This window comes from Monodon monoceros, unplaced genomic scaffold (assembly GCF_005190385.1).
Source record: "Monodon monoceros isolate NGI ecotype Baffin Bay Population unplaced genomic scaffold, NGI_Narwhal_1 Super_Scaffold_17, whole genome shotgun sequence".
Taxonomy (NCBI): Eukaryota; Metazoa; Chordata; class Mammalia; order Artiodactyla; family Monodontidae; genus Monodon; species Monodon monoceros.
The window spans coordinates 28,979,420-29,006,835 of record NW_021703773.1 but is presented as its reverse complement, the minus strand read 5'-3'; the positions used below and the strand labels follow the sequence as shown (position 1 = coordinate 29,006,835).

The 27,416-nt window shown below is 43.2% G+C and overlaps 2 protein-coding genes across 2 annotated transcripts; both read right to left on the bottom strand.

The window, feature by feature from the left end:
- Positions 1-15,250, bottom strand: LOC114897487 (beta-defensin 109-like). Its single transcript, XM_029226266.1, is given in 4 exon segments — positions 1-127; positions 129-204; positions 11,108-11,244; positions 15,189-15,250. Coding segments are annotated over 4 exon segments (402 nt in total).
- A 169-nt stretch (positions 15,251-15,419) lies between these two features.
- DEFB108B (defensin beta 108B) lies at positions 15,420-17,962 on the bottom strand. Its single transcript, XM_029226265.1, is given in 3 exon segments — positions 15,420-15,551; positions 15,553-15,584; positions 17,905-17,962. Coding segments are annotated over 3 exon segments (222 nt in total).
- Between the last annotated feature and the right edge of the window lie 9,454 nt (positions 17,963-27,416).

Here is a 27,416-nt window from a genome sequence, read left to right as displayed (position 1 = left end):
TCATTTCAATTTATGCTTAATGGGTGGTTGATAATCTGAATAGATAATGGGCATTGGAATTGGCAGAAGAATCCACCACTGGCAACAGCATTTCCACCGTCTTCGGCAGGCACCAATTATATCCTGTTATCTTGCAGGTGTCTCTTCTGCAAAGGCCAGAGAGATTGAAACAGTGGTTTTCAGCAGAAGCCAAACCACTTCTTACTGCAGAAGAAGAGTCAGTGAGATCATTAGTCCATGAATGGAATATAAACCTGTAAACGTAAGCGTGAGAGTAGAAGAGGTCTAGGAAGAGCATTTCTACATGGAGAAAAGAAGCTGGACAAAGGGTCCATTCAGTTGCTTCATCACATTCACTGACTCCTTTTTACCCAACAGCCAAAATATTAACAAACTCCTCCCTCCTTTTCTTATATGTTTTTGGCATTTTGTTAATTTAGGCTTCAAAAATAACTTTGGTAAATGTCAAAGTGAAACAACGAGGGGATGGACAAAATGTATGTTCTAAATACACCAGTGTCTTTATTATTTTAATCCTTTATATGGATCTTCAACCAATATTTGCCAGATGTCTTCTATTCACCAGGCATTTTTCTTTGTACTAGCAATAGAACAGCGGAAATGGCAGAAATATTCTCACAGCACTTATATTCAGTGGGGAAAATCTGACCATGCAAAAATAGAATGATAAGGTAATTTCAGAAAGTGATAAGTGGTCAGAACACAATAATACAATAATGGGCCAGATATAGTCTGGAGGATGGAGTTGATAAAATGGACCGAGAAAGGCTTTCTGAGGATACAGCATTTGACCTGAGATGTGAATGCTGAAAATGAGATAGACAAGCAGATACCCACGTGAGGGTATGATAGGCATGTAGAATAGCAGGAGCAAGGTCCCTTGCTTAGTTTACTTGAAGAACAGAAAGACCTGTGTGGATGGAGCATATTGGGAAAAAAATAAGTTTGATGAGAAATGAGGTGACTTTGGTTAAACAGGATCAAGATGATTTTGGGCTTGTAGGTCACAGGAAGCTCGCAGATCCATACAGCTACCGTTGTAGTTGCCTTCCGTCGGCTTCTATGTGCGCATTCTTTTTTTAAAATGTTTAGCATTTCGGGACTTCCCTGGTGGTCCAGTGGTAAAGAATACGCCTTCCAACGCAGGGGACGCGGGTTCGATCCCTGGTCAGAGAACGAAGATCCCACATGCCGTGGGGCAACTGAGCCCATGCGCCACAACTACAGAGCCCACACGCCCTGGATCCTGCGTGCCACAACTAGAGAAGATAAAACCTGCACGCGACAACGAGAGAGAAGCCCACGTGCCCCAACAAAAGATCCCGCCTGCCTCAACGAAGACCCGATGCAGCCCAAAATAAATAAATAATAAATCTTAAAAAAAAAGAGAAAAGTTTAACATTTCACCTCCTCTTTCCTTTAGATAAGGGGTAGGGGAGGATTTCAGGAAAAAAGAGCCTGTGGGTACTCAGTCGTGGTACAGGTTTATTCTAAACAAATAGAAAATCTCTCAATCTCTTCATGCTTCAATGAGCTCAGAAAGAAGAAGTTATTTTTTCTTTCCAAATGTAGATGTGATCTACCTAACTCAAAGGACGGAGAAGTTTTCATCATGGAGTGTATCAATTAGAGGAAAAGTAAGTTTGTGGACATTCTAAATAATCCTTTCAATTGTATCTAAAAAGTAAAGGGTATTAGAAAGCTGAAAATTGGTCATTGTGTCCAGACCATTTTATCCTCCAGATGACTTGTATGGTAGAAAAGTTAATTTAATAAATAACTCTCTAGTGGTAGAGCTGATGCCACAGTCCTCAACATAAACTGGCCTTCCAGTAGAAAATCCGCCTAAAACAAGAGTTAGGAAACGGACAGTTAATAGCTTCACTTTGGGCTCATCTGTGTGTTGAGAATTTGCATAGTGTCAAGGTTTTACCACTCAAGAAATAACTCAAGGTCCATTTAATAATTATGGGGTCTATTAAATAAGATAATTTTTGGTGTCATCACATTAATTTTATTTATATTTGCCTATCGAGGCCATTCCTAGCTAAGAATAATAAGTCAATATTTTTAGATTAAAATTTGGTGATGATGTTCCTGTTTACTGTGACAGAATGACATAGACAATATACCCACTTAATCAAGTAACTTAAATGTGTATCTGAAGGGGAGAATGGAAAAGAAAATCAACATTGACACCTGAGAAACATTACTTTTTAACTAGGAAGAGGACGGTATTGCCTTAACCAAGTTAAAGTTTGTCTGAACACAAAAATCCATGTAGTGTCTCGTAGTACAATATCAACCTCGATCTCATGAAGGTCAGAAAGAAAAGAAGAACGTCCACGGTCGGTACTACATGAACATAGCTCTGACATGTTTGAACCACGCCAAAAGTCATAAGGAGGAAAGTCAGTGAGGGCTTGAGCCTGCTGTGTTCCCTCTCCTTCTGTAACTCCCCAGACGCCATTGGAATGGTGTAAGTAGCATTTTGAGAGAATCTATAGGGGTGCCAGAAATCCCCGGGTACCATCAATGTATCGGAAACCGAGAAATAACTGAAAGATGCAAACCAAACATGATCAGGTTGAAAGAAAGATTTAAACTTTGCCAAGATTACAGGTTCAGTGCTCTCAAATGACTGCTGTCATAGAAAAAATAGACCCTAGAGAATATCTTTGAAATGTTTCTGTTCTTGAAAATGATAGGGCAATTTCCTGAAATACTCCCTTCTTCAAGGAGAAAAGTCTGTGAACTGAAACTTGAGCAGTAGGCCCTCTGTATTGGTCAGCTTGGTGGGTGCAGGGCTTTCCGGAAGGTCAGTGCTATTGTCACCAGCCCTAATGGGGGACTGACTCGGGTTTGCCACATTGCCAGTTGGTTAAGACTGGAACCCAGGAACTGAGACAAAGAGGGAAGAGGTTTCAGAGCAGTAGCTTTGATTGGTAGCAGAGACACATTCTCAAATGAGACTGTAAGAAAATGGCAGGCTGAGTATAAGCAATGAGTTCATTACGAAAGAAGATCAGGGAGGCCAGACGTCATTGAGTACAAGTTAACGGAATAAATAACATACTTGGATCCTCAGGGACTATTGGAGTCGCCCATGTGAGCAAAGAGTTATGTTCCTGCCCTGACAAAGAGAGCAAGCTGAGTAATTTGTAGATCACAGTTTTTAAGAGCCCCTCAGAGATCTGGGTTCTCAAAGAAAGCTAGTTAACTAAAATCCAAAGCCATAAGGTCCTACTAAAATGGAGGGGGCGTGACATCACAAAGGGGACGGTGTATGTCTTTCGGGCACCTCTCAAAGGTCTTATCTTTATTCTTAGAACATGCTAGCTTCCGTTTCCAGACTATCTTCAACTTCTTCTGAAGTTTTACAGACTCTTCTCTCTAAAAGATTCTGGAAAATGACAAAACGAGTCACAGTTCATATTGTCCTCACGTGAAATAACACAAATGGAAAAAAAGAGCCATTTGCACTCTTGCTTGCTACAAATACTTAGTCAGCATATATACATTCGACCAGACACTATGTCACTGGATCGGAGATGGAAGTCATTGCCTGCTAGTGTGAACCACATTTTCTTCCAGATAAGGATTCATTTTCTCGCCAATAAACTTGACCTTCAAAATAATGATTTGGGGTCACTCCAGCATACTATCACACATAGGGGACTGATGGATTGTAGGCAGTGAAAATGGTAAATGCAGTAAAGTTTCCATGGAGATGTATTTCCATATACACACACACACACACACACACATATATATATATGTATATCTCCCAATTTCCTTCACTCCTCAGCTCTTGGTCACCATCATTCTACTCAATATTTCTATTGAGTTTAACTGTTTTAGAGTCCACATGTAAGTGAAATCATGCAGTATTTATCTTTCTCATTTCACTTAGCATAATGTCTCCACGTTCATCCACCTTGTTGCAAATATATATGTATATCAAATCATCATGTTGTACACCCTAAATACATACAAAGTTTATTTGACAATAAGGCTGGAAAAAACTTGTAAAAAAACCCGCAAAAAACCTTATGACCTGATTTTAGTCACAACATTACGATGTTGAAAGTGGACCTCATTTTGCTCCTGTCCGAATCTCAGAAACAAAGAAACACAAAACCAAACATTCTCATCACTGTGTTTTCTTTCTTGGTGAATTCCCTTTTACTTTATTCAGGAACCCAGTGCATCCATTTGTTCATTAAATATAGTCAGTTATAGCTCTTCCATATTCCTTTCACATGTCACCTTCTCTTAACCCAGAGTTTGCCATCCAGTTGTTCTGTCTCAGCTCAGTCCCAGTGATCATTCCCTTCCAGGCCGCCCCTTCCTGTCTGTCTTCTTCGTTGCCCAAAGACGGGTGTCTAAACTCAGACGAGTTTGTCCATTCCATTATGAGGACAAGCCAGTGCATACAGCCCCTCCTACCTTAGCATGTGCCGTCAGGGCACTCATGGGCGCCTCTGATTCTCCTCACCAGACTGCAGGCGTGATCGCTTCAGCTAACATCACTGTGCTATAATCCACCACCATCAGTATACCATAGTCATCACATCTCAGCGTCTTTCCTCATGTTATTTCATTTGTCTGAATTCCCCTCCACTCTCATCTCTAGTCCTCAGATTCACTTCACAAATCATTTTTCATTTATAAATATATACAATCATGATTTCTTTTGTAAACTTGGTGTTATGTTGTGAGTTTTTTGTTTATACTTTGACTAATTTCACAAAAAGAATTAGTCCTCTTTCTCTGTAACCCCGTGTTTCCAAATAGTCATGCTTTAACTTTTCACCTATTTTGGTATAATCATTTTTCCTATGTTTGTCTCTTCCCATAAAACTTTAAGATCCTTGTGAGTAGTTATGTGGCTTACGTGTGTTTTAGACCTAAAGCTCAGAAAAGTGACTGGAAGATAGCATGTTCAGATATAAGATGACTGACAAATAACTTTATTGAAAACTGAATAAGCAGGTATTTTCAAATGACCATTTGGGGTTGAAAAGTTAGAGGTGAAACTGCAAACCGGGAATCTCTTCCACAGAGGACTCAGAAGGAGGGATCAAAGTAAAAGATGAAGACATATAAGCAAAGAAAAGGAATAGGTGGGCCATGGGCTGGAACCAGCAGAAGAGAAGGAGGAAGAAGGTCACCTCTGGACTGCTTGAGTCTCAGAGCTCAATAGATATAGATAGATTATAGATGATTGATAGATACAATAGATAATAAATAATAGATAGATAAATGATAGATATAGATAAATAGGTAGATACAGATAGATACATACAGATATATAGGAGCTGAAATGTCTCTTACAGAGACATTTATCATGGAGTATTCATTGTTTTTCCTTCTTCCAACAATCAGTATAAAGTTGAAAAAGAACCATCAAGTGTTTGTTTATCACAGGGAATACTCTTGAACTAATGATTGCTTCATATTTCTTTATTCTTTCTCTTTCCCTCATTCTCCCATTCTGTTCTCTCATTCATTCTCTCTCCCGCCCATCCCCTCCCCTGGCCTCCCAACCCCATCTCTCTCTCTTACACACACACAAACTCGCACACATAATTGTACGCAAGGTAGATAGGGTCACTTCCACGGCTACTTTAAATGTTGTTATACATTTATCTTTTTAACATATGGCTGGAAAAGACCTGAAATACAATTGTAACACCCTCATGATCCTCCCACCTGAACTTGTGCCCTATTAAAGCATGTTTGCTAGAGGACAGATGCATACTTGTATTATTCGCTATCTGTTGCTATATAGCGTATTACCAAGAGTCAGTAGCTTAAAACAGTAAGCAGTTACTAACGTAATTTATGTGGTGAGACAGATAAGTGTCTCTGGCTCAAGAGCTCTTACAAGGTTGTTGTAAAATTGGGGGCCTGACTGGAGGTTCATCTGAAGGCTGGGGTGCAAAGGAATCTGCTTCCAAGCTCACTCACTCATGCAGTTGTTCACAGGCTTCACGTCTTCACTGGCCAATTGCTAACGTCGTCAGTCCCCTGCCACATGGGTCTTCCCATAAAGGAACCCAGCAGACCATGCGGATATCCTAAATCTGTGGGAAACGCATAACACTGACTTCTGCTTTCTCATCCATTGAGTTACCACCACATTGCATACTTTTGTCCCTGGAGATTTCCTGTGGAAGACTGAGTTATTCTCTTTTGGTTAGGCTCCACTAATCATGAACAAACCACAGGTCCAGGGAGCATCATAAAAGGCCATGGACCTGCCATGCTCAGTGACCCCAGGCCCTGACCATGTTGATGACGCTTCCCTTCAGCTGCCGTTCATCCATGAGACTCCATGTGCTTCTCTCCATGCTCCTCTTTTTGACTCTCTTATCCCCAGGTAAGGTGGTGGCTGATTACCTGGGTCTGCAGTTTAGAAGGCTCTTGGGCAGGTCAGACAAGACCCTGGAATCAGTCTTACAGATTCGTAAACCTAGTATCAACAGCTTCCCTGGGATTACAATGGGGGAGGATAGGAAAGAGACCATTCCTTTGCCATTAGCCAAATTGCCTGATGACGTCACATTCTGCTTTATCCTTACCTTGTGTCTTGGGATGCCTAGGTGAGGCACAGCAATTTATTTGTAGGCAGGTAGATCTGAAAGGATTGGATTTCATCAGCATCTATCATTTTATCTATTCAGTAGGTCGGAAAAAGAGATGGACAGAGTCTTATCAACAGGGCTTAGTGCTAAGGGGTGTCCTGGGGAACTCTGTCCTGTAGGTGTTTGTCTCCTCAAGGAATGGAGACATCAGCATAACGAGTACCACTCTCGCTATGGGAGAGGCATGTCCATAATTGTAGGCGTAGGGTGAGCATTTTTAAAATCCAAACTAGACACTTTTGGAAAGTGAAAGAAGCAGTCTTTTTGTTGTCGTTGTTGTTGTTGTTGTTGATTTTGCGGTACGCGGGCCTCTCACCGCTGTGGCCTCTCCCGCTGCGGAGCACAGGCTCTGGATGCACAGGCCCAGCGGCCATGGCTCACGGGCCCAGCTGCTCCGCGGCATGTGGGATCCTTCCGGACCGGGGCACAAACCTGTGTCCCCTGCATCGGCAGGCGGACTCTCAACCACTGCGCCACCAGGGAAGCCCAAAGAAGCAGTCTTATAACTGTATCAGAACTAAGGCATAAACCAGAACTGTCTCATCTAAACTGGCCACTGGGCCACTCTATGTAAATGGCACAGACCCAGAATAGGGTTTCAGAAAGAGGATTACGGTTCCCAGGGAGGGGTTACTGAGAAGATCAAGTGCTGGTCCACAGTCTAGGAAGGGGTTCTCACGTTAACTAGCAGTCGCACGGCATAGGTACCCCAACATAAATCTAGTCTCGCAAAAGGAGGCAAGAAGGAGGAAAACACATTTTGGAATACTGACGCGTGCGTTCTGTAGGAAGAAAATGACTGGGCTGGGAAATGGAGACAGCAACACAAAATGGGATACTCTGTGATCATGGACGCTTAGGGCTAAAACTGTCAATTAAAAGCTATCAGGCTCAAGCTCGTCACTTGTAGATAAGATGACTGAGGTCCACAGAAGTACTTCACAATCTATAGTTTAGGTATTCATACCTGCATCTGAAAACAATGTGTCACGGTTGAGGAGGTTGGTAGTCAGTTCTGTAGAAAGAGTTTAAATAGTTTGTAGGTCACGTAAGACTCGCTGGTAGCAGTGGGAGCAAACATATTAAGAAGACACATATTGGACACGATGATCTCTGCACTTCTTTTTTCATTAAAGAGGAATTTGTTTAGAGTATACTAGCTGTCAGGCTCTGCTCTAAATTTCCTATCGGCTATAGTACGATTTCAATGAAGACTGTGACTAGAACAGAGAAAACTTTCCTGCTTGAATGGTGCTTCCAATGCTAACCTTTATGTTGTTCACATGCTGGTATTCGTTAACCTCTACTCAATTTACTTGCACTCTAAGGACAGACTGACTCAAGTGGCGTGGATTCATTTCCTCTTGACAGAACGGGCCATTAACAAGTCAGACCTATGTGGGCGTCTCCATGCCCCCTGACCAGGGAGGAGCTCTGAGAAAGAGGTTAGGACACGGGGAGGGGGAAGGGTAAGCTGGGACGAAGTGAGAGAGTGGCATGGACATATATACACTACCAAACATAAAATAGATAGCTAGTGGGAAGCAGCCGCATAGCACAGGGAGATCAGCCTGGTGCTTTGTGACCACCTAGAGGGGTGGGATAGGGAGGGTGGGAGGGAGACGCAAGAGGGAAGAGATATGGGGATAGATGTACACGTATAGCTGATTCACTTTGTTATACAGCAGAAACTAACACAACACTGTAAAGCAATTATACTCCAATAAAGATGTTGAAAAAAAAAAACTGGAGGGCAAGTACTATTACAGTTTTAAGAACAATGTAACTTGAAATAAAATATATAAATATGCTGTCAAAATCTAAAGACTTGATAGAAATGGCTCTAAAATTCATGTCTATAATTAGCCATAATATTAAGTAATACAGAACTTTTCCCTATCATTTGCTACTGTTTTAACTTTAAGATATAAGAAAAGAATTATCTGTTTTTACTTGGGAAAAAAAGTTTTTACATTTTACATTGTCTTACATAATAATTCCACATGTTATGTAAGAGTAATGTTAGCTTATCTGATCAGTGAACCAGTATAAGGAGTATTTTCATTATTTCCTTTCTAGTTATTAAAATGTTTTTGAATTACTTTATGCTTTCTTATTTCAATTTTCATTTGTTATTAAATTACAGTTACATGCATTATTATCAAACACACTTATCTGTGCTATTTTAAAATTGTTCAGGATCCTGAGAGGACTCATATGTAGTCAGTTCTTCTTTATGTTATGTGGAAAATAGAAACTGAGTTATATTTCACATTTATAATGTTTAGAATTGAAAGCGTTTGTAGATTTTACCTTAAAAATTGCTGTTTTAGGTGCGCTATAGTCTTAATGTATTTTTACTACTTGATCTGTCAATTGTGAGTGAGGAGATGTCGTCTGTATTACTCTTTGTCAATTTATGGTTGGGTAACTAGACGTGTTACCTAGATGTGTTATCTAGGATGATAATAGCAGCAGTAACCGTAGCAACGACAGGAGAAACAATAGTAGTAGCAGTTCTATCAGTCAGGATCCAGTCAATTAGAATATACTAGTATTTTGGACAAAGGGGATTTATGTCAGGATTTGTTCAAAGAGAATGCTGAGGGAACCCAGAAATAACTGCAGGAAGTAGATAACACCACTCAGTGGGACAACAAAATGGAAGCAACCAGGAGCCTGGGAAGGAGTCCTGTGACCATCAGGCCTCGGAGGAGGGGCATGCTGTGCAGCTGTGCCTGGTGCCTCTGCAGCTCTAAGGGGAGACCTTCAGGGTCAGCCCTCAGATCTATGAAGAAGGGGCATCAACTAGCTGTTGCTGGCATCTGTTTGAGGACATGATGAAATTGGTCCTGGAGTGCCATGAGAAGGTGAACCCTGGGGCCGACCGTTTCTCCTGGATGCAACCTGTCATTGCTGTAGCAGCAGTGACAGGAACAAAAATGAGGAAGGAAGTCCCTCCCCCTTCTCCAAGCTCTACATCCCCCTGTAGTGCCTGTCATTGAAGCCAGTTGGCAAAGGAGTCTGGGAAATGTGATTTGCACAGTCCTGGTCCCAGCATCACTGGAGAGCATAATATCAAGGAAATTGGAACAAAGAGACATTGGGGGAAGTGACGCCACAGTGGGTGCAATGTTATAAAGGTTGAGCAGTCAGATTTTCTTTGATGTGCAGATGTTTCAAGTGATTATGTTGTAAACGCATTTGTAATTTCCTTGACAGATTCTTTTTAAAGTATACATAGTTTAGATTCCTACTTTTTAAATATTTATTTGGTTGCGCTTGTTGTTAGTTGCGGCAGGCATGCTCCTTAGTTGCGGCTCCAGGGCTCCTTAGTTGCAGCAGGTGGGCTCCTTAGTTGTAGCAGCCGGGCTCCTTAGTTGTGGCACGCGGGCTCCTTAGTTGTGGCATGCAAACTCTTAGTTGTGGCATGCATGTGGGTTCTAGTTCCCTGACCAGGGATCAAACCCTGGCCCCCTGCATTGGGAGTGCAGAGTCTTATCCACTGCAGGAGCCTTATCCACTTCCCCACCGGGGAAGCCCCTCCTCAACAGATTTTAAGTCGTCTAGGAAAACAATGTTCTAGGGCAAAATACAAAGAGAAGTATGGAACTGGGGATGAATTAAGTCAGATTCGTTCAGGCAATGGGATCTGATGCTAATTGGGCGAGAAGGTGGTTAGGCACTGAAAAAGATGGAGAAGCAAAAACAGGAGAGAAACAATATGTAAGAATGAAAAATATCACCAATTATGCTCGAGTGTCTGAGAATTACTTTCACATGCTGCATGTCCATGAATTAAACGCACACCATTCTGAAGAATAGTTATGGGAGTGGGTGGATGCCTCACACCTATTTAGGGCTTTCCTAGGAAGGCTACAACATGCTCTTGAGACAAGATATTTATCCTCTTCTGGGTTTTGGTTCTTACCATTGTGTCAAAGCCTGTAGCAGAGTTTTTTCAATCTCAGCACTACTGACATTTTGGGTCAGGTAATTCTTTGTCTTGAAGGTCATTTCTGTCATTGTAGGATGTTTAGTAACATCCTTGGTCTCTATCCACTAGGTGCCAGTAGCATATTTCTGGTTATCACAACTGAAAGTATCTCTAGATATTGCCAATTATGTGCCAGGGGCAAAAGCATCTCCAGTTGAGAACTCTGGCTTATAGCATCTATATCCTCATGCAGGGTTTGTTTTTCTTCTAGCCATTTGGACCAATCCTTAGGGCTGAGTTTTGGCTGTAGGGTCATCAGGTGGTAGCTGACATTGAATGAACCCAGGAAACAGTTTGGGTTATATGAATACATCGGGAGCAGAGCCAGAGGGGATTATTTTCCATTGCCCAGTATCAGTGCCCACTGTTTTATACTTTGAACTATAAGAGAGGGTGATGTAGGCTTTTCTGCATGACTGGACCTCCTCCAGATTTTTACCTGTCCCTGTAGTGGTGCCAGGCCTCAAAGGTACAGGAAAGGTATGGGGGTGGAAGCTGTGGTTACTCTGGAAGGCCGTGTTCTGGGTGGAGAAATATAGCAGGTTCTTGTAAGTGAACTCTATCCTGACATTCAAGCTTAATGAAAAGAAGACACAAGCTATTAGAAGTCAGATAAAGGGAGCAATAAAAGCAGAAGACAGGAACAGAATTGATATTTGTACTGTCTTTTAAGTCAGATTTATTGAGATGTCTTACACAACAGACATCTGAATTTTATTCCTTAAAAATTAGCTCAATTCTATGAGATTTTAAAAATCCATATAGTTGTATAACCAACACCACAATCAATACATAGAACAGTGCTATTACCTACAAAATTCCCCTCACATCCTTTTGTGGTCAACGTCTCCTGTTCCTAGCCCCTGACAATGTCTTATCTTTCTGTCCCTATAGTTTGTCTTTCTTCTTTCTTATTTATTTCTTCTTAAGTGAGTTTTGTTAGTTTGTTTCTTTAAAAGAATTTGCCTATTTTCATTGATCTTGTTGGATTTATGGACATATGGTTATGCCTAATAATGCCTGGTTATTCATCTTATATCTGTAGGATATGATGTCCTTTCTTTCATGGCTGGCATTGGTAATCTGTGTTCTTTTTGTCTGTCTCTCTCAGATCAAAATGGTAAGACATTTATAAATTTTATTCATCTTTTCAAAGAACCAATTTTTGATTTCTTTTTTGTTCTCTATTGATTTTCTGTTTAACTTCTTTTATTATTTACATTAATCTCCTGCTTTTCTTGTTTTAGATTTAATTTGCTCTTCTTTGATGATATAAGCATTTGGATACTATACATTTATTTCAAAATGCTACTGGAGCTTTATTCCACACAGTTTGTTATGTTGTATTTTTATTTTTACTCAATTCAAATGCTTATTCATTTTTATCCAGAAGTGTGTTGTTTAATTTCCAAATATATGGGAATTTTCTAGGTACTGAGTGTTGATTTCTGGTTTAATTCTATTAAAGTCACAGAGCATATTTTATATGATTTGGATAATTTTATGTCTATCAAGACTTGTTTTGTGGCCCAGAATACAGTTTATATTGGTAAGTGCACACTTAGAAAGAATGTTTATTCTGCTGTTGTTGTGGGAAGTTTTTAAACAATATTAATTAGATTAAGTTTGTTGTTAGTATTGTCCAGGTCTTTTATATACTTACTGAATTTTTGTCCTCTTATTTTATTGATTACTGAAAAAGAAATGATTTTTTACTGAGATGTAATTGACATACAACATTATATTTCAGGTATACAACATAATGATTCAATATATGTATATATTGGGAAGCGATCACCACAATAAGTCTAATTAATATCCATCACAATGCATGGCTACAAACTTTTTCCTTGTGATGAGAACTTTAAGATCTACTCTCTTATCAACTTATCTACTCTCTTATCAAGCATGCAGTACAGTATTATTAGCTATAGTCACCCATGCTGTACGTTACGTCCCTAGGACTTATTTATTTATTTATTTATTTATTTTTGCGTTACACGGGCCTCTCACTGTTGTGGCCTCTCCTGTTGCAGAGCACAGGCTCCGGATGCACAGGCTCAGCGGCCATGGCCCACGGGCCCAGCCGCTCCGCGGCACGTGGGATCCTCCCGGACCGGGGCACGAACCCATGTCCCCTGCATCGGCAGGCGGACTCTCAACCACTGCGCCACCAGGGAAGCCCTAGGACTTATTTATTTTATAACTGGAAGTTTGTATCTTTTGACCGTTTCACCCTTTTTACCCACCCCCAACCCCTTGACTCTAGTGACAACCAGTCTGTTCTTTGTATCTATGAGTTTGTTGTTTTTCTGGTTTGATTTTTCTTTTGGATTCCACATATAAATGAGATCATACAGTATTTAACTTATTGCACATAGCATAATGCCATCAAGGTCCATCCATGTTGCCACAAATGGCAGGATTTCATTCTTTTTTATGGCTTAATAATATTTCATCATATATATAATGTGTATCACATTTTCCTTATTCATTCATCTATAAGTGGACAAAGGTTTTTTCCATGTCTTGATTATTGTGAATAATGCAATGAACATGGGGGTGCAAATATATTTCTGAGTTAGTGTTTCTGTTTCCTTAAAATAAACCCCAGAAGCAGAATTATTGTATCACATGGTAGTTTTATTTTTAAAATAGTCTTTGCACATGAAATAACCTTATATATGGAAAACCCTAAAAGACTCCATGAATAACTGTTAGAACTAAGAAATGAATTAAGTAAAGTTTCAGGATACAAAATCAACATACAAAACTTAGTTGCATTTCTATATGTTAAAAATGAACTATCTGAAAAATTAAGAAAACAATTTTATTTGTGATAACATCAAAAACAATAAAAGACTTATGAGTAAATTTAACCAAAGAATTGAAATACCTATACACTGAAAATATAAGACAACAATGAAAGAAATTGAAGAAGATACAAATAAATGAAAAGATGTCCCAGAATAATTAATATTCTTAAAATATCCATGCTACTGAAAGCAATCTACAAATTTTGTGCAATTCCCATCAAAATTCCAATGGCATTTTTCACAGAAAAAGAAAAAACAAATTCTAAAGTTCATATAGAACCACAGCAGAACCTGAATAGCCAAAGCCATCAGCTAGAAGAACAAAGCTGGAGCATCACAACTTCCTAATTTTAAACTGTATTACAAAGCTATATTAATCAAAACAGCATGTTATTGGCATAAAACAAACACGTAGACCGATAGAATAGAATCAAGAGCCTAGAAATGAACCCGCATATATATGGTCAACTAATATTTGACAAGGGAGTCAAGACTCCTCAATGGGGAAATGATAGTCTCTTTAATAAATGGTGTTGGGAAACATGCATTGGACATATACATACACACAGAATGGAATATTGTTCAGTTATGAAAAAAAAGAAGGAAATCCTATCATTTGCAGCAACGTAGACGAACTTTGAGAACATATGCTAACTGAAGTAAGTCAGACAGAGAAAGACAAATACCATATGATCTCATTTATATGTGGAATCTAAAAAAAATCCAAACTCATAGAAATCGCAGGTAGATTGGTGGTTGCAGGGAGTGAGGTTGGGGTGAATGGGTGAAGGTGGTCAAAAGGTACAAGCTTCCAGCTGTAAGATGAATAAGTTCTGGAGATCTAATATACAGCCTGGTATATATAGTTAACAGTAAGTAATTTATTGTGTAACTGAAAGTTGGTAAGAGAGTAGATCTTAAAAGTTTGCACCGGGCTTCCCTGGTGGTTCAGTGGTTGAGAGTCCGCCTGCCGATGCAGGGGACACGGGTTCGTGCCCCAGTCCGGGAGGATCCCACATGCTGCGGAGTGGCTGGGCCCGTGAGCCATGGCCGCTGAGCCTGTGCTCTGCAACGGGAGAGGCCACAACAGTGAGAGGCCCACGTACCGCAAAAAAAAAAAAAAAAAGTTTGCACCACACACAAAAAAATTCTAACTATCTGAGGTGATGGAAGTGTTAGATAACCTTATTGTGGTAACCATTTTGTGATAAATATGTATATTAAAAAATCAGGCAAAGGACCAGAATAGACGTTTTTCCAAAGAAGTCATACAAAAGGCTAATCCGTATGTGAAAAATTGCTCAACATTACTATTCATCAGGGAAATGCAAGTCAAAACCACAGTGAGATACCATCCCACACCTGTTAGGATGGCTGTTGTCAAAAGATAAAAGAGAAGAAGTGCTGGTGAGAATGTGGAAAAAAGGGAACCCGGAGGACTGGCTTTGAAAAGGGTGTGAGAATTGTCTTTTATCGGGGTGTTGCTCTGTCCACACTCAGCTTGCTGGCGAAGTCTGGGAAATTCAATTATGCAGGTTTCCTGTGATCGGCCCTTTTGAGAGGGAGGGAGACCCCACAAGGCTGCATGGAATGAAGTCGTGCATTTTCCAAGTGGGGAAGGCGAGTAGTGTCCCCAGATGAAGGGTGGAGGGCTGCCCGGGCCAGGCAAAAACCGTAGGTAAGAAAAAAGGCCCCCCACCCAACCTGGAGGTCATCCAGGCCGTATAGAAAGATGGAGACCAAACCACGACCAAGTGAAAATACATCGTACGAATTCCTAAAATAGGTTTTGTGTTTGCAAGTTTTGTTTTTTTTATTTATTGAGAACTCACTAAGAATCCCTGTGAGAACAAAGACAGAAAGAGAGGCGAGAGCAAAAGCGAACGAGAGAGTGAGAATAAAACATGCAAACAAACAAACAGCTTAAGAAGGGCGTCAGTGCTCCTTGGGTGTAGCAGGGTCGACTTCAGGCACGTGCACCATGGGCAGACGGTATGGTCGGCCATCCACACGTCTCCCAGCCTGGATTTCTGAGTCGATGCAGAATTCCTGGCAGGAGCCGTTTGGAACGCTCACAGACTTCCTTGAAACCGGCCCTGCCTGCACAGAGAAGAGAGTTGTGGTAGCTATTTCCTGGTGTCCCTGAATTTTTATTGAATTACATGGGAGGAGGGAGTATCTGGAAACAATCTTGTGTGGATTTTTCATTGTTACTTGATTTCTTAAAAATCTGCTTTCACACAAAAATTTGGATTTGGGGCATTGCTGTAAAATCGGACAATATTGAGTGCATCTGAGTAACGAAAGGCTAGCCGTGGGCAGCCCTGCCCCCACGCCAGGGCACACATGCCCCAGCTCTTCTGGGTCTTTCTCGATCCTTATTATCTGCTAACACCGATGACAGAGGTCAGTTTTTATTTAATATTAGTCTTCTACTGCTGGTTTTCCTAGAGTAGAAGAAACTTTTTAGAGATATCTCTCTTTCTATATGTGTGTGTGTATGTGTGTCTTTCAAAAGTGGAACTGAAATACAGATCCAAAGGATAATGTACATCAAGGAAATTATTAGACAGGATATTTTTCCGGGGGAAGGGAACAATATTCCTACATATGTAACATGCAAACAGTGCCCATGTCAGTATCTCTTGCATCCTGGAGCTGCGCTCACTGCCTCTCTCCCTGGCTCTGGTCTTTGAGGTTGCAATCTGCTGCAGGAATCACTGCATACGTTAAGATTCTTAAAGGCTAAACAAGCATCCTTGTTAAAAGCATTGAATAGTATTTGACTTACGTCCTAATATATTAGTGCTCGGGGGTGGGGTCATACACAATGAGGGGCTCAGTTTCGAAAGTGGCTTGATTCTGAGCCGTCCCTGTATGTCACAAAGTGCACCTTTCCCCTGACAGCTTCTTAAGCTCTTTGCTGACATTAAGAGAGGTCTCCAAACCAACACTTCTAGATTTTCCTATTCTGGATCATAAAAGCCAATTCTTGAATAGCTTCAGATCAGTATAGGGCATTCATGGACATTCAACAAAAGTCCATTGAATTCAGCCGAAAATCAAATGCATTAACTTGAATTTAACTCTTTACTGTTCACAAGGCAATCATTAATGGATATTTGTTAAGCATCCACTGAATGTGAGGCCCTTACTGGGAAGCAGGCATACAAAGAAAAAAAGATCCGATGGCCTTCGACCTCCAAGAAATCATAGGCCAGTAACCTTGGCTGCTAGATAGTCCGGGGAAGAGTCAACTAGCCCTCAACATAGAGTACTGGCACAAGGATGAGGGAGAGGCTTCGTAAGTGAGAGCCAGAGAGAAAGCACGACTGAAAGAAAGACAAAAGAAGCATCGCAGGGGTTGAAAGCTTAAGGCACTAAGCCTTGAAGGATCTCATGGTCAGAGCAGGCTTTGGAAGGAAAATCATGGGATCACATTAGTCCTAAGTGTTTGAGGCTGTCTATTCAAGGTTTTCATCTGCGTTTTTACCTGTAACCAGAATAGTAATATTCTGCGTGTGTGAATGCAGAATATAGTGAAATATATCCACTACCCCACACTCTGCAAGGAATTTGAGAGGAATAACAGGGCTGGGATTAAGTAGACTACCGCTCCTTATATGAGGACTGTCCCCAATCACGCATCTGTCTACTTTCCTACTCCTTCCCAACCCTTGAGACCCTGAATTCTCAGGAAAAGGTAAGACAATCCTCTTGATGTAGAGCAGTAAGTCGCTCATCCCTCCTTAGATCTACACGTCCCGGAGATATACGTCTGTGCCCGCACCTGTGGCCCACATCCGCCTGCAGAATGCGGGGGGTGCACTCACTGCAGTGCCGCCCTGACCCCTGTGTTTAAAGTTCTACTTTAGGAGAACAGATGTTGAAAAGGAAGAGGATAGCCCGAGGTTGGCATGGAGCCTTTAGGGGCATCATCAAGGCTGGGCGGGGCAGCGGGTTGGAGGTCTCTCGGACTCAGGGCAAGCCTTTCAAGGAGACCCCCCCACCCCGACCAATCCCTCTGCCCCTATAACTTTGGCATGGCTCTTATATCAGTATCTTAGGATGCTAATTTTTGCTGAAAGTAGAGGAGTTTTGGAGACCAAGATTTAGTAGAATAATGCCTCATTTTTTTGTTACCTAGATCTAGAAACTGCTAGTAAATTTGCCTAAATAATTCATCTTCAGTGCTGGAACAAAGAGGGTTTCAAGCGCTTGAAACGCCCTTGACTTCATGTCATCTAACTGAGAGCTGCTGTGGAGAACTACTGAGCCAGTGGCTGCAGGACTTCTCAGGTTTCCCACGAGACCCCTGCTCAGGGCAGAGGTGGTGCGGATGTTGCTGTGAACACTGGACCCCTGTAAGGCCTCAGGCACCCTACTCTCACCAAAGCTTCAGCAGAGTTTGTTTTGTTACCTGGTGGGACTTGGCCCATAAAGAAGAGAATGGTAAGCCAGGGAACAGCAGTCCTCATGGCTGGAGAGAGGAGAAAGCTTGGCTTCATTTCCAAGAGGCAGAGAAAACTTCCGTCTGCGGCTCCCTGGCACCGGCGGAATGTCTTTGGCCGGATATCAAGTGCCCTCCTGTACCTCATTAGGGTACTTGTGGACAGAAGCGTTCTATGCGCACAGAATGGCCTTTGCAAGAAGGCTGAGAATCCTTGTTTTGTTGGACGCTCAGTTCATTAGGGAGATGTGGGCGCACACTTTTGACCAGAAAGCCCTGTTAAATGGGAACATAAGCTACAGACACTTTGGCTCCAGGTAAGGTGTGCGAGCGAAGAGCTATCTATATTCAGTTACGAGGAGTCGGGCTGTGTACAGAAACCTGCTGGTTTAGTTAGTGACTAGACATTGTGTTAGTGAGCACTTCCCAGGCTTTGCTAGCCCTCCCCGTGATTAATCGCCCCACTCACTCCTGGTCCGAAAGCCCACAGTGCTCTGCTCAGGATATACTGACCACACGTATGTTAGTTTGCTTAACAGACGCTTACCTCCCAATAAGGTGTGAGCTCCCTGTTGTTAAGACCAGACTTTGCCCCTCAGGGCTGAGGAGGAAGTTGAATCCTGTGGTCGTTTACTCTCAATAGCACATCAAGTGCATACAACACTGGCAGGGCAGCCAGATGCCTCTGAACGTGAAGGCAGGGGGCCTCTAGGCCTGCTTCTCCCCGGAGGTCCAGACATCGGCAGGAGGGCCATTCCCCTTGAATCTCAGTAGCGCCCGTACAGACCTAGATCTGTTGGGTCGCAATCAGGAAACACTCAATCATTATGCATAAAAACAACTGGGAAAGTTGCTTCAAAATGCGGACACGTCGACCCACTCCAGGCAATGTTAGTTTGGTAGGGTGCCTACAAGGCTAGGTACGCCTTCTAATGCCTAGAAGTCTGCATTTTTAACGAATTTCCCAGGAACCAATTCTGAAATGGATTCTGGAATACTCAGTGGAAAATATCAACTTAGATCACCTCTCAGCTTCTTTCTAGCTCTTATATTAGAGTATCCTAAGTGTTCTTGTCTTAGAATAAAACTCAGGCTTGGCTTTTATGACTGACACCAACATTTTGTGTGTGTGCGCACGCGCACACCTGCCTGTGTGCAGCACAGAAAGGTGAAGCGCACACCTTAATCTGTGCAAAATTAGATTCCAATTTTATAAAAACAACTCCGGAATTGGCCAGGACAAGTAACTAAGTTGGCAGAGCAATCTATCTGGAAGAAGGCTGTTGCAGTAATAGACCCTAGATGAGGCTCCAGACTAAAACAATGTGAGTGTACAGAGAGAGAGGATGGAGAATGTTTGAGAGACGAAGTACAGGGCCATGATGACGTTTATAATGAAAGTGGGCACATGTGAGTCATCCAGTAAGTTTAATCCGAGTGCCTAAGTAAATGGTAACAGCGCTTACCTGGAAATGGTGCTGGACTGAGAGGCGCGGCGGGTGGTGACCCTCAGCCTGAGCAAGCCAGCTGCTCCGGGAGTTCTAGAACCACTTGTTGGCCTATGCCGCCCCCTGCTGGTCCAGAAACAGCTGTCACTGACACCTTCCTGTACCCCGCCTCTGAGATACACGGCAGCCAGCTGTCTGGACCCCAGGGTTCTGGAGGAAGAGCTGGCAGAGGGCATGCAGGTGTGAGGGCTGAGGCGAGGCTGGGGCTTCCGGTGGGTGTAGCTGGGGCTTGCGCTCCGACTGTGGGTCTGTGGTCCTGCGTTCCTCGCCTGCAGTTGCCGGGGTAGAACTTCTGAAATCAGTGGGTGTGGAGGGGTGGGCAGGCTCAGGACCGAAGTCCCTCTATCTCTGTCCCTTAGGACATCCCTGTGAGATTTGTCCTCCGGGGTTTGTGCCAGAGTTCCCAAGGACACCTGTGTCCTCCTCGTCCTTGTTTTTGTATTCTCTTTTCCTGCTACATTCTGCCTTACTTTCTTTTCTCTTTGTGCAGACCTTGGACTCTGAAGCCAAAATATCCCATGAGGCCAGAAATTAGTACCTGGTCAGTCATACAGGAGAGTCTGTACTCTAATCTCCCATTACCTTAAGGTTTATTTTGATTCTCATTAATAGTGGTGGCATTATTATTATCTTTATGATGGCCCTCAATTTTTATTGTCATTGTTAGTCATTATTTATTAGTATTTTATTAGTAACATTCATCATTATTTTATTAGTATTTATTAGTAACATTATTCATTTTTTTTTCTTATTATGGATGATTTTGTGGTCGATTTATAGAACATGAGGGCTTCTTGCAGCACTTAGACAAATCCGCAGGTGGTGGACAGGCATGTCGGCACCTCTGTGCCGTCCAGTTTAGTAACAGAATTTCTGGGGCCAATGAGGGGACTGAGAATGTTTCCAGAGGCGCAGGTGGTCCTAGAATGCCCTAACTGCACCTCAGTTTTTGGCAGTGTTGGCTTTCTGGTTCTGAGCTGAGATAGAAGATATCTGCAGGGACAGGTGGTGACACTTTCTAGAAAGCCAAGAGCAGTATTGCCCCCTAGTGGACTTAGGAAAAATGTATAGAGGATTAGTTCAAGATGGCGGAGTAGAAGGAGGTGCGCTCACTCCCTTGTGCAAGAGCACCAGAATCACAACTACCTGCTGAACAATCATCAACAGGAAGACACTGGAACTCACCAAAAATGATGCCCCACATCCAAAGACAAAGGAGAAGCCACAATGAGACGGTAGGAGGGGCACACTCACAGTAAAATCCCATAACTGCTGGGTGGGTGACTCACAAACTGGAGAACACTTATACCACAGAAGTCCACCCACTGGAGTGAAGTTCACTGAAGTGAGCCCCATGTCAGGCTTCCCAACCTGGGGGTCTGGCAACAGGAGGAGGAATTCCCAGAGAATTAGACTTTGAAGGCTAGTGGGATTTGATTGCAGGACTTCGACAGGACTGGGGGAAACAGAGACTCCACTCTTGGAGGGCACACACAAAGTAGTGTGTGCATTGGGACCCAGGGAAAGGAGCAGTGACCCCACAGGAGACTGAACCAGACCTACCTGCTAGTGTTGGAGGGTCTCCTGCAGAGGCAGGGGGCGGCTGTGGCTCACCAAGGGACAAGGACACTGGCAGCAGAAGTTCTGGGAAGTACTCCTTGGTGTGAGCCCTCCCGGAGTCCGCCATTAGCTGCACCAAAGAGCCTGTAGTCTCCAGTGCTGGGTCGCCTCAGGCCAAACAACCAACAGGGAGGGAACTCAGCCCCACCCATCAGCAGACAAGCAGATTAAAGTTTTACTGAGCTCCGCCCACCAGAGCAACACTCAGCTCTACCCACCACCAGTCCCTCCCATCAGGAAGCTTGCACAAGCCTCTTAGATAGCCTCATCCACCAGAGGGCAGACAGCAGAAGCAAGAAGAACTACCATCCAGCAGCCTGTGGAACAAAAACCACATTCATAGAAAGACAGACAAAATGAAAAGGCAGAGGACTATGTACCAGATGAAGGAACAAGATAAAACCCCAGAAAAACAACTAAATGAAGTGGAGATAGGCAACATTCCAAAAAAAAGAATTCAGAATAATGATGGTGAAGATGATCCTGGACCTTGGAAAAAGAATGGAGGCAAAGATCGAGAAGATGCAAGAAATGATTAACAAAGACCTAGAAGAATTAAAGAACAAACAAACAGAGATGAACAATACAATAACTGGAATGAAAAATATACAAGAAGGAATCAATAGCAGAATAACTGAGGCAGAAGAACGGATAAGTGACTTGGAAGACAGAATGGTGGAATTCACTGCCACGGAACAGAATAAAGAAAAAAGAATGAAAAGAAATGAAGACAGCCTAAGAGACTTCTGGGACAACATTAAACACACCAACATTCGCATTATGGGGGTCCCAGAAGGAGAAGAAAGAGAGAAAGGACCCGAGAAAATATTTGACAAAATTATAGTTGAAAAATTCCCTAACATGGGAAGGGAAATAGCCACCCAAGTCCAGGAAGCACAGAGAGTCTCAGGCAGGATAAACCCAAGGAGAAACACACTGAGACACATAGTAATCAAACTGACAGAAATTAAAGACAAAGAAAAATTATTAAAAGCAACAAGGGAAAAACGACAGATAACATACAAGGGAACTCCCATAAGGTTAACAGCTGATTTCTCAGCAGAAACTCTACAGTCCAGAAGGGAGTGGCATGATATACTTAAAGTGATGAAAGGGAAGAACCTACAACCAAGATTTCTTTACCCTGCAAGGATCTCATTCAGAATTGACGGAGAAATCAAAAGCTTTACAGACAAGCAAAAGCTAAGAGAATTCAGCATCACCAAACCAGCTCTACAACTGATGCTAAAGGACCTTCTCTAAGTGGGAAACACAAGAGGAGAAAAGGGCCCACAAAAACAAACCCAAAACAATTAAGAAAATGGTCATAGGAACATATGTACCAATAGTTACCTTAAACATGAATGGATTAAATGCTCCAGCCAAAAGTCACAGGCTCACTGAACAGATACAAAAACAAGACCCATGTATATGCTATGTACAAGAGACCCACTTCAGATCTAGGGACACATACAGACTGAAAGTGAGGGGATGGAAAAAGATATTCCATGCAAATGGAAATCAGAAGAAAGCTGGAGGTTCAACACTCATATCAGATAAAGTAGACTTTAAAATAAGGACTATTGCAAGAGACAAGGAAGGACACTACATAATGATCAAGGGATCGATCCTAGAAGACTGCTAACAGCTATAAAAGAGGAAATCGACAGTAACACAATAATGGGGGGGAACTTTAACACCCCACTTATACCAATGGACAGATCATCCAGACAGAAAACTAATAAGGAAGCACAAGCTTTAAATGACACAACAGACCAGATAGATTTAATTGGTATTTACAGGACCTTCCACCCGAAAACTGCAGATCACACTTTCTTCTCCGTACTGTGCCATCTGTATCTCCTCATCCCCTTAAGGCAATGTGTGTTCTACTGTCCATCTCTTTGGAGTTATGATTTTTCATCATGGTAAAATGTACATAAACTTACCATTTTAGTCATTTACGGTCATACAGTTCAGAGACATCAAGTACCTTTACATTGTTGTGCAACCATCACCACCATTCATCTCTAGAACTTTTTTCAGCTTCTCCAGGCAAAGAAGACAAGAATCACATCCACAGTCAGCGTTCAGACATCAGACATGAAGCCCCCAGCACTGCCCAGACCTCGCCTGCTGTCGGTCCTTCTCATTCTGGGCACCTTGAAGTCCAGGTCCCTCCATTTGCACCTACACTGTCCAAGGTCATCATCTGTGTGCTTCCTGGCCAGCAAGGGCAAAAGGGACTGGCAGCACCAGTTTCCCAGTTGCCAGGTGGACTGAAAACTTTCTGCAGTTGCTTGGGCGAGCGAACCACACTCTCCATGCCTTCAGTGTTGGCGTCGGCCTTTCCTGGGCACCCGTGGGAACTGAGAACATTCTAGAGGCTCGGGGGGGATAAGATGACCTCTGTGCACCTCCGTTTCCAGCTATGGTGGTTCCTGTGTTCCTGATCTGAGAAGAAAATTCTGAAGATGCTGGGGGCAGGGATGCCACCTCCAGCCTCTCAAGGAGGGCAAGAGTGGTTCCTGGGCCCCCAGAGTAACCTTGACAATGCGGCTATGGTGGGCAAGCATACCCTCTCTGACTTCCTGGGAGACACAGCTGTTTCTGGGCCCTCAAGAGAACTCATCAGTTGTCCTGTAGGCTCAGGTGGCCCATGGACATGCTCTTCGAAGCTCCCCTTCCAGCCTGGGCCGCTCACTGTTCCCTGAGGGGAACGTGCAGGATTTCATGAGCCTCGTCCAGCCAACAGGTGCCGGCAGTAAAGCTGTTGTCAAAGGGCTGCTGTGTGTGTGTCTGTGGGGAGAACCCTCAGGAGTCATCTTCAGCAAATCCAAAACACTTTTGAATAGAGCAGTATATGCAAAAGAGCTCTGTAATAAGCAGTGTAATAATAAAAATAATGATGATCATGGTGATGATGCGAATGATATGAATGCTGTGATGGCTGTTAATAATAATAATAATCAACTTAAGGAAATGGAGATTAGGAAACAGATTCCCCCAAGTGATTGACAAGGATTTACATTGTCACAGTTTAAGTGACCAACATAGGCAGACTAATGTATTTCTAATTACCCTCGTGATCATTATATTGATGAGTTAAAACAGAGGAGGAGCAAAAGTGTAGAAACAAAACCACAGGATGATAATCTTTTTGTTCAGTATTTTTTGGCCCTCCGTAAATACTGGCATTTGAGAAGGGAGTTCTGTCTACGTAAAGTGTGAGCGTTGTACAGAAAATTTTCCTCCACATAGTGGAAAACTTAATGTAAATGACACTGTTAATTCACTGTTAATTCAGGTAAATGACACTATTAATTCACTGTTAATTCACTCCATTACAAGGTGGATACATTCATGAACGACTTCCTTCTGAATTCTAAACCATCAAGGGAATCTGTTCGGAAAGATTGCCAAGGATATTCAGGGAATTAAGAAAGTGATCAAAAGTTTGCTTTTCATTTAAGAAGTGTCCCAAATGGCAGAAATCTTTTTGTTAAGTACAAACCATAATACATTAAGAATATTAGTACTTTGAAAATGTGCATGCCTAAAGGTACTTATAAATACACACACACACACACACACACACACACACACACACACACCCCACTTATTCCCGCGGTCTTCCTTTTATTTCTTTCGGAGGGGCTAAGCAAAATGTATCCTCATTACCCGAGCGCTGTTTTCCTCTCTCAGCATATTTATGCATGATGCTGACAAGTAAACATATTTTAGGTCGTCTACAAATAGACCCTTCTGACCCTTATCTGGACAGCAGCCTGGATATCATGGCAGCTCAGAGTGTGAACCACGCTTTGAGAGAGTTGGAGAAGCCCAAAAAGCTGGACGGGGAAGATGCCCATCATTGTAGTGTTTGTCTCAAGAAGGTGCCCGCCACCAAGAGGTTGACTTTGCACAGCACGCCAAGGTCCTGATCCTTGTGCTGAAGCAGTTCTTCGGATTTCACAGGTGACAAAGTGGATAAGAAAGTTCTGTATCCCGGGTGCTTCAACTTGCAACCATACATGTCGGAGCAGAAGGCAGGACCACTGGATTATGTGTTCTGTGTGGTACTGGTGCCCTCCGGGGGCAGTTGTCACCGACAACCCTACTTCCGTTACGTCAAAGCTGGGAACGGCCAGTGGTATAAAATGGACGACGCCAAGGTCACTGCCTGTGACGTGGCTTCTGCCCTGAGCCAAAGTGCCTATGTCCTCTTTTACGTCCAGAAGAGCTCATTGGAAGGAGACGGTGGGGGACCGTCACCGGGAGGGGCACCGACATCCCTGGGGCTGACCCCGCAGGCATGGATGCAGCCCACGGGGAACCTGGAAGAGATGCCAGCGTCAGAGTTCCTGGAAGCACCTGGAGGAAACAGATGTTCAAGAAATCACCTTAGAGCAGTGGAGATGCCGCCGAGAACACAACCGACCTCAGCCTGAATCCAACCTCAGGAAGATCGAGTCTCCCCTGCCTGCCCATGCTGTCGTGATTCACCCGTCGAAATATGGAGAGGGGATGAAAATGAAACTTCCTGAACAGGAAAACTGCCTGCTCAACAATCCAGCCAGAGGCACCCCGCCTCAGGGACCAGTGAACATCGGCCACATCCCTTGTCTCAAAGGGAAGGACTTCCAAGAAGAAGAACAAGAAGAAGCCGAGGTCTCTGGATGCACTACGATAAGCTCTGCTGCACATCTGCAAACACACACGCCCAACACCCACAGTCACACGCACACACACCCAGTCATGTATAGGAAATCGTGTTGCAGGTGTGAATAATCTAGTCTCGTGAAAGGACTGCGTGTCTGCAGTGTGCACAGGACACGATATTCAGTGGCAACTTGTGCCTCCTCCTCAGGAGTGTGGTGTGCGCCGTGAAGTTACTGGAGCAGGTGGGGTTGATTACTGGGTCTGAGGACTTTCCACTTGTTCTGCGTTTGAAGACTCATTTGTTGACGGGGTGCAGGATGTCTGAATTTTTGCACTATGGAATTCTTATGAATCAGTTGAATGACTTTCCATTATTGAACTTGGAGTGCATTAGTCAGAGATGGAGAATGGTATTTATCAGCGCCAATTTTTCTAGGGGATTCGGTGTTGCACATACTTGGCAGGTTGTCAAAAGAAGTCTGGTGGTGTGGACATACTTACTTACTCTGAATGTTTTGGGTCGAGTATGGATAATGAGCTGTGTGCCATCACCTGGGTAGATGGAAGGTACGCCACCATCTCAAAAGTGACAGCACGTGTTTCTATTGAGCCCCAGATCAATGCTGTCTCACTAAACCCATCCTGTGTCCTGAAACCCTGTCCCCTGTATTTGCAGGTCCAAGAAAACCGAGCCCATCCCTAACAATTCCAATCCCAGATGGCTACGATGACAGACTCCTCTTCTTTAATCCTGTGATGTTCAGAGGATTCCATAAAATAGAACATGTGTCAGGGCCTATTCAGACCCTTTGAAATGCCAGAAGTAAGGATCAGTGGTGGTTTTTTTTGTGAGAATCTGTAAGGAAGTGCTGGGACAGGACTGAGGTCATGAGATAAGGGAGTGTAAGGAACACGCTCAGACCCGGGTCACAAAGAGAAAGGTCATTCCAGAAGTTCCCGTAGGTGTGGGCATGGCCCCGAGTGTGCCGGCTCTGCTTTCCCGATATTTTAACAACCTTGTGCCTTCAGCCAGCAGCTGCCCTTGACGTACAGGCTTCTGCGGAGTGAAGATGCTCTCCCCAAACAGTTGTTCTGTGTGGAACATGGTTTGCTCTTCCCGGGAAGCCCTCTCTACACAGCTCGGTGAATTTTCTTGGACCTGCTCAGGTCTCTTCCTGTTAGAGAACAGAGGCAGCATGTGACATAGGTGATATCACTGCCACCACCTCCAGTGGTTCTCAAACCAGATGATATAATCACCTCCAGAGCAGCTGTAATCCCAATGCCCGGGCCTCAAAACAGACAACATGAACTCGTACCTTTTGAAGTAGGATTCAGGCTTATACACCTATTAAGATTCACCGAGTCCAGTGTGGCCCAGTGTGAGAATAAGGCAGCCTACACGTTATCACATCGTGCATGCAGGGGATTGACACGGTGCATTGTTAATGTGCATATGTAGACCCGTGGATCTGGGAGGGCCGGAGATCCTGTATTTTTAAGCCTTAGGTCCTCCCAAGATCCCCTTTCCCCTCAGTTACAAAATCCATCTTACTTTTTCTTTTTTGTTGTTGTTTTTTGGCCGCACGGCATGTGGGATCTTACTTTCCTGACCAGGGCTCAAACCCGCGCCCCGTGCATTGGAAGCAGGGAGTCTTAACCACTGGCCTACCAGGGAAGTCTCCACAAAAT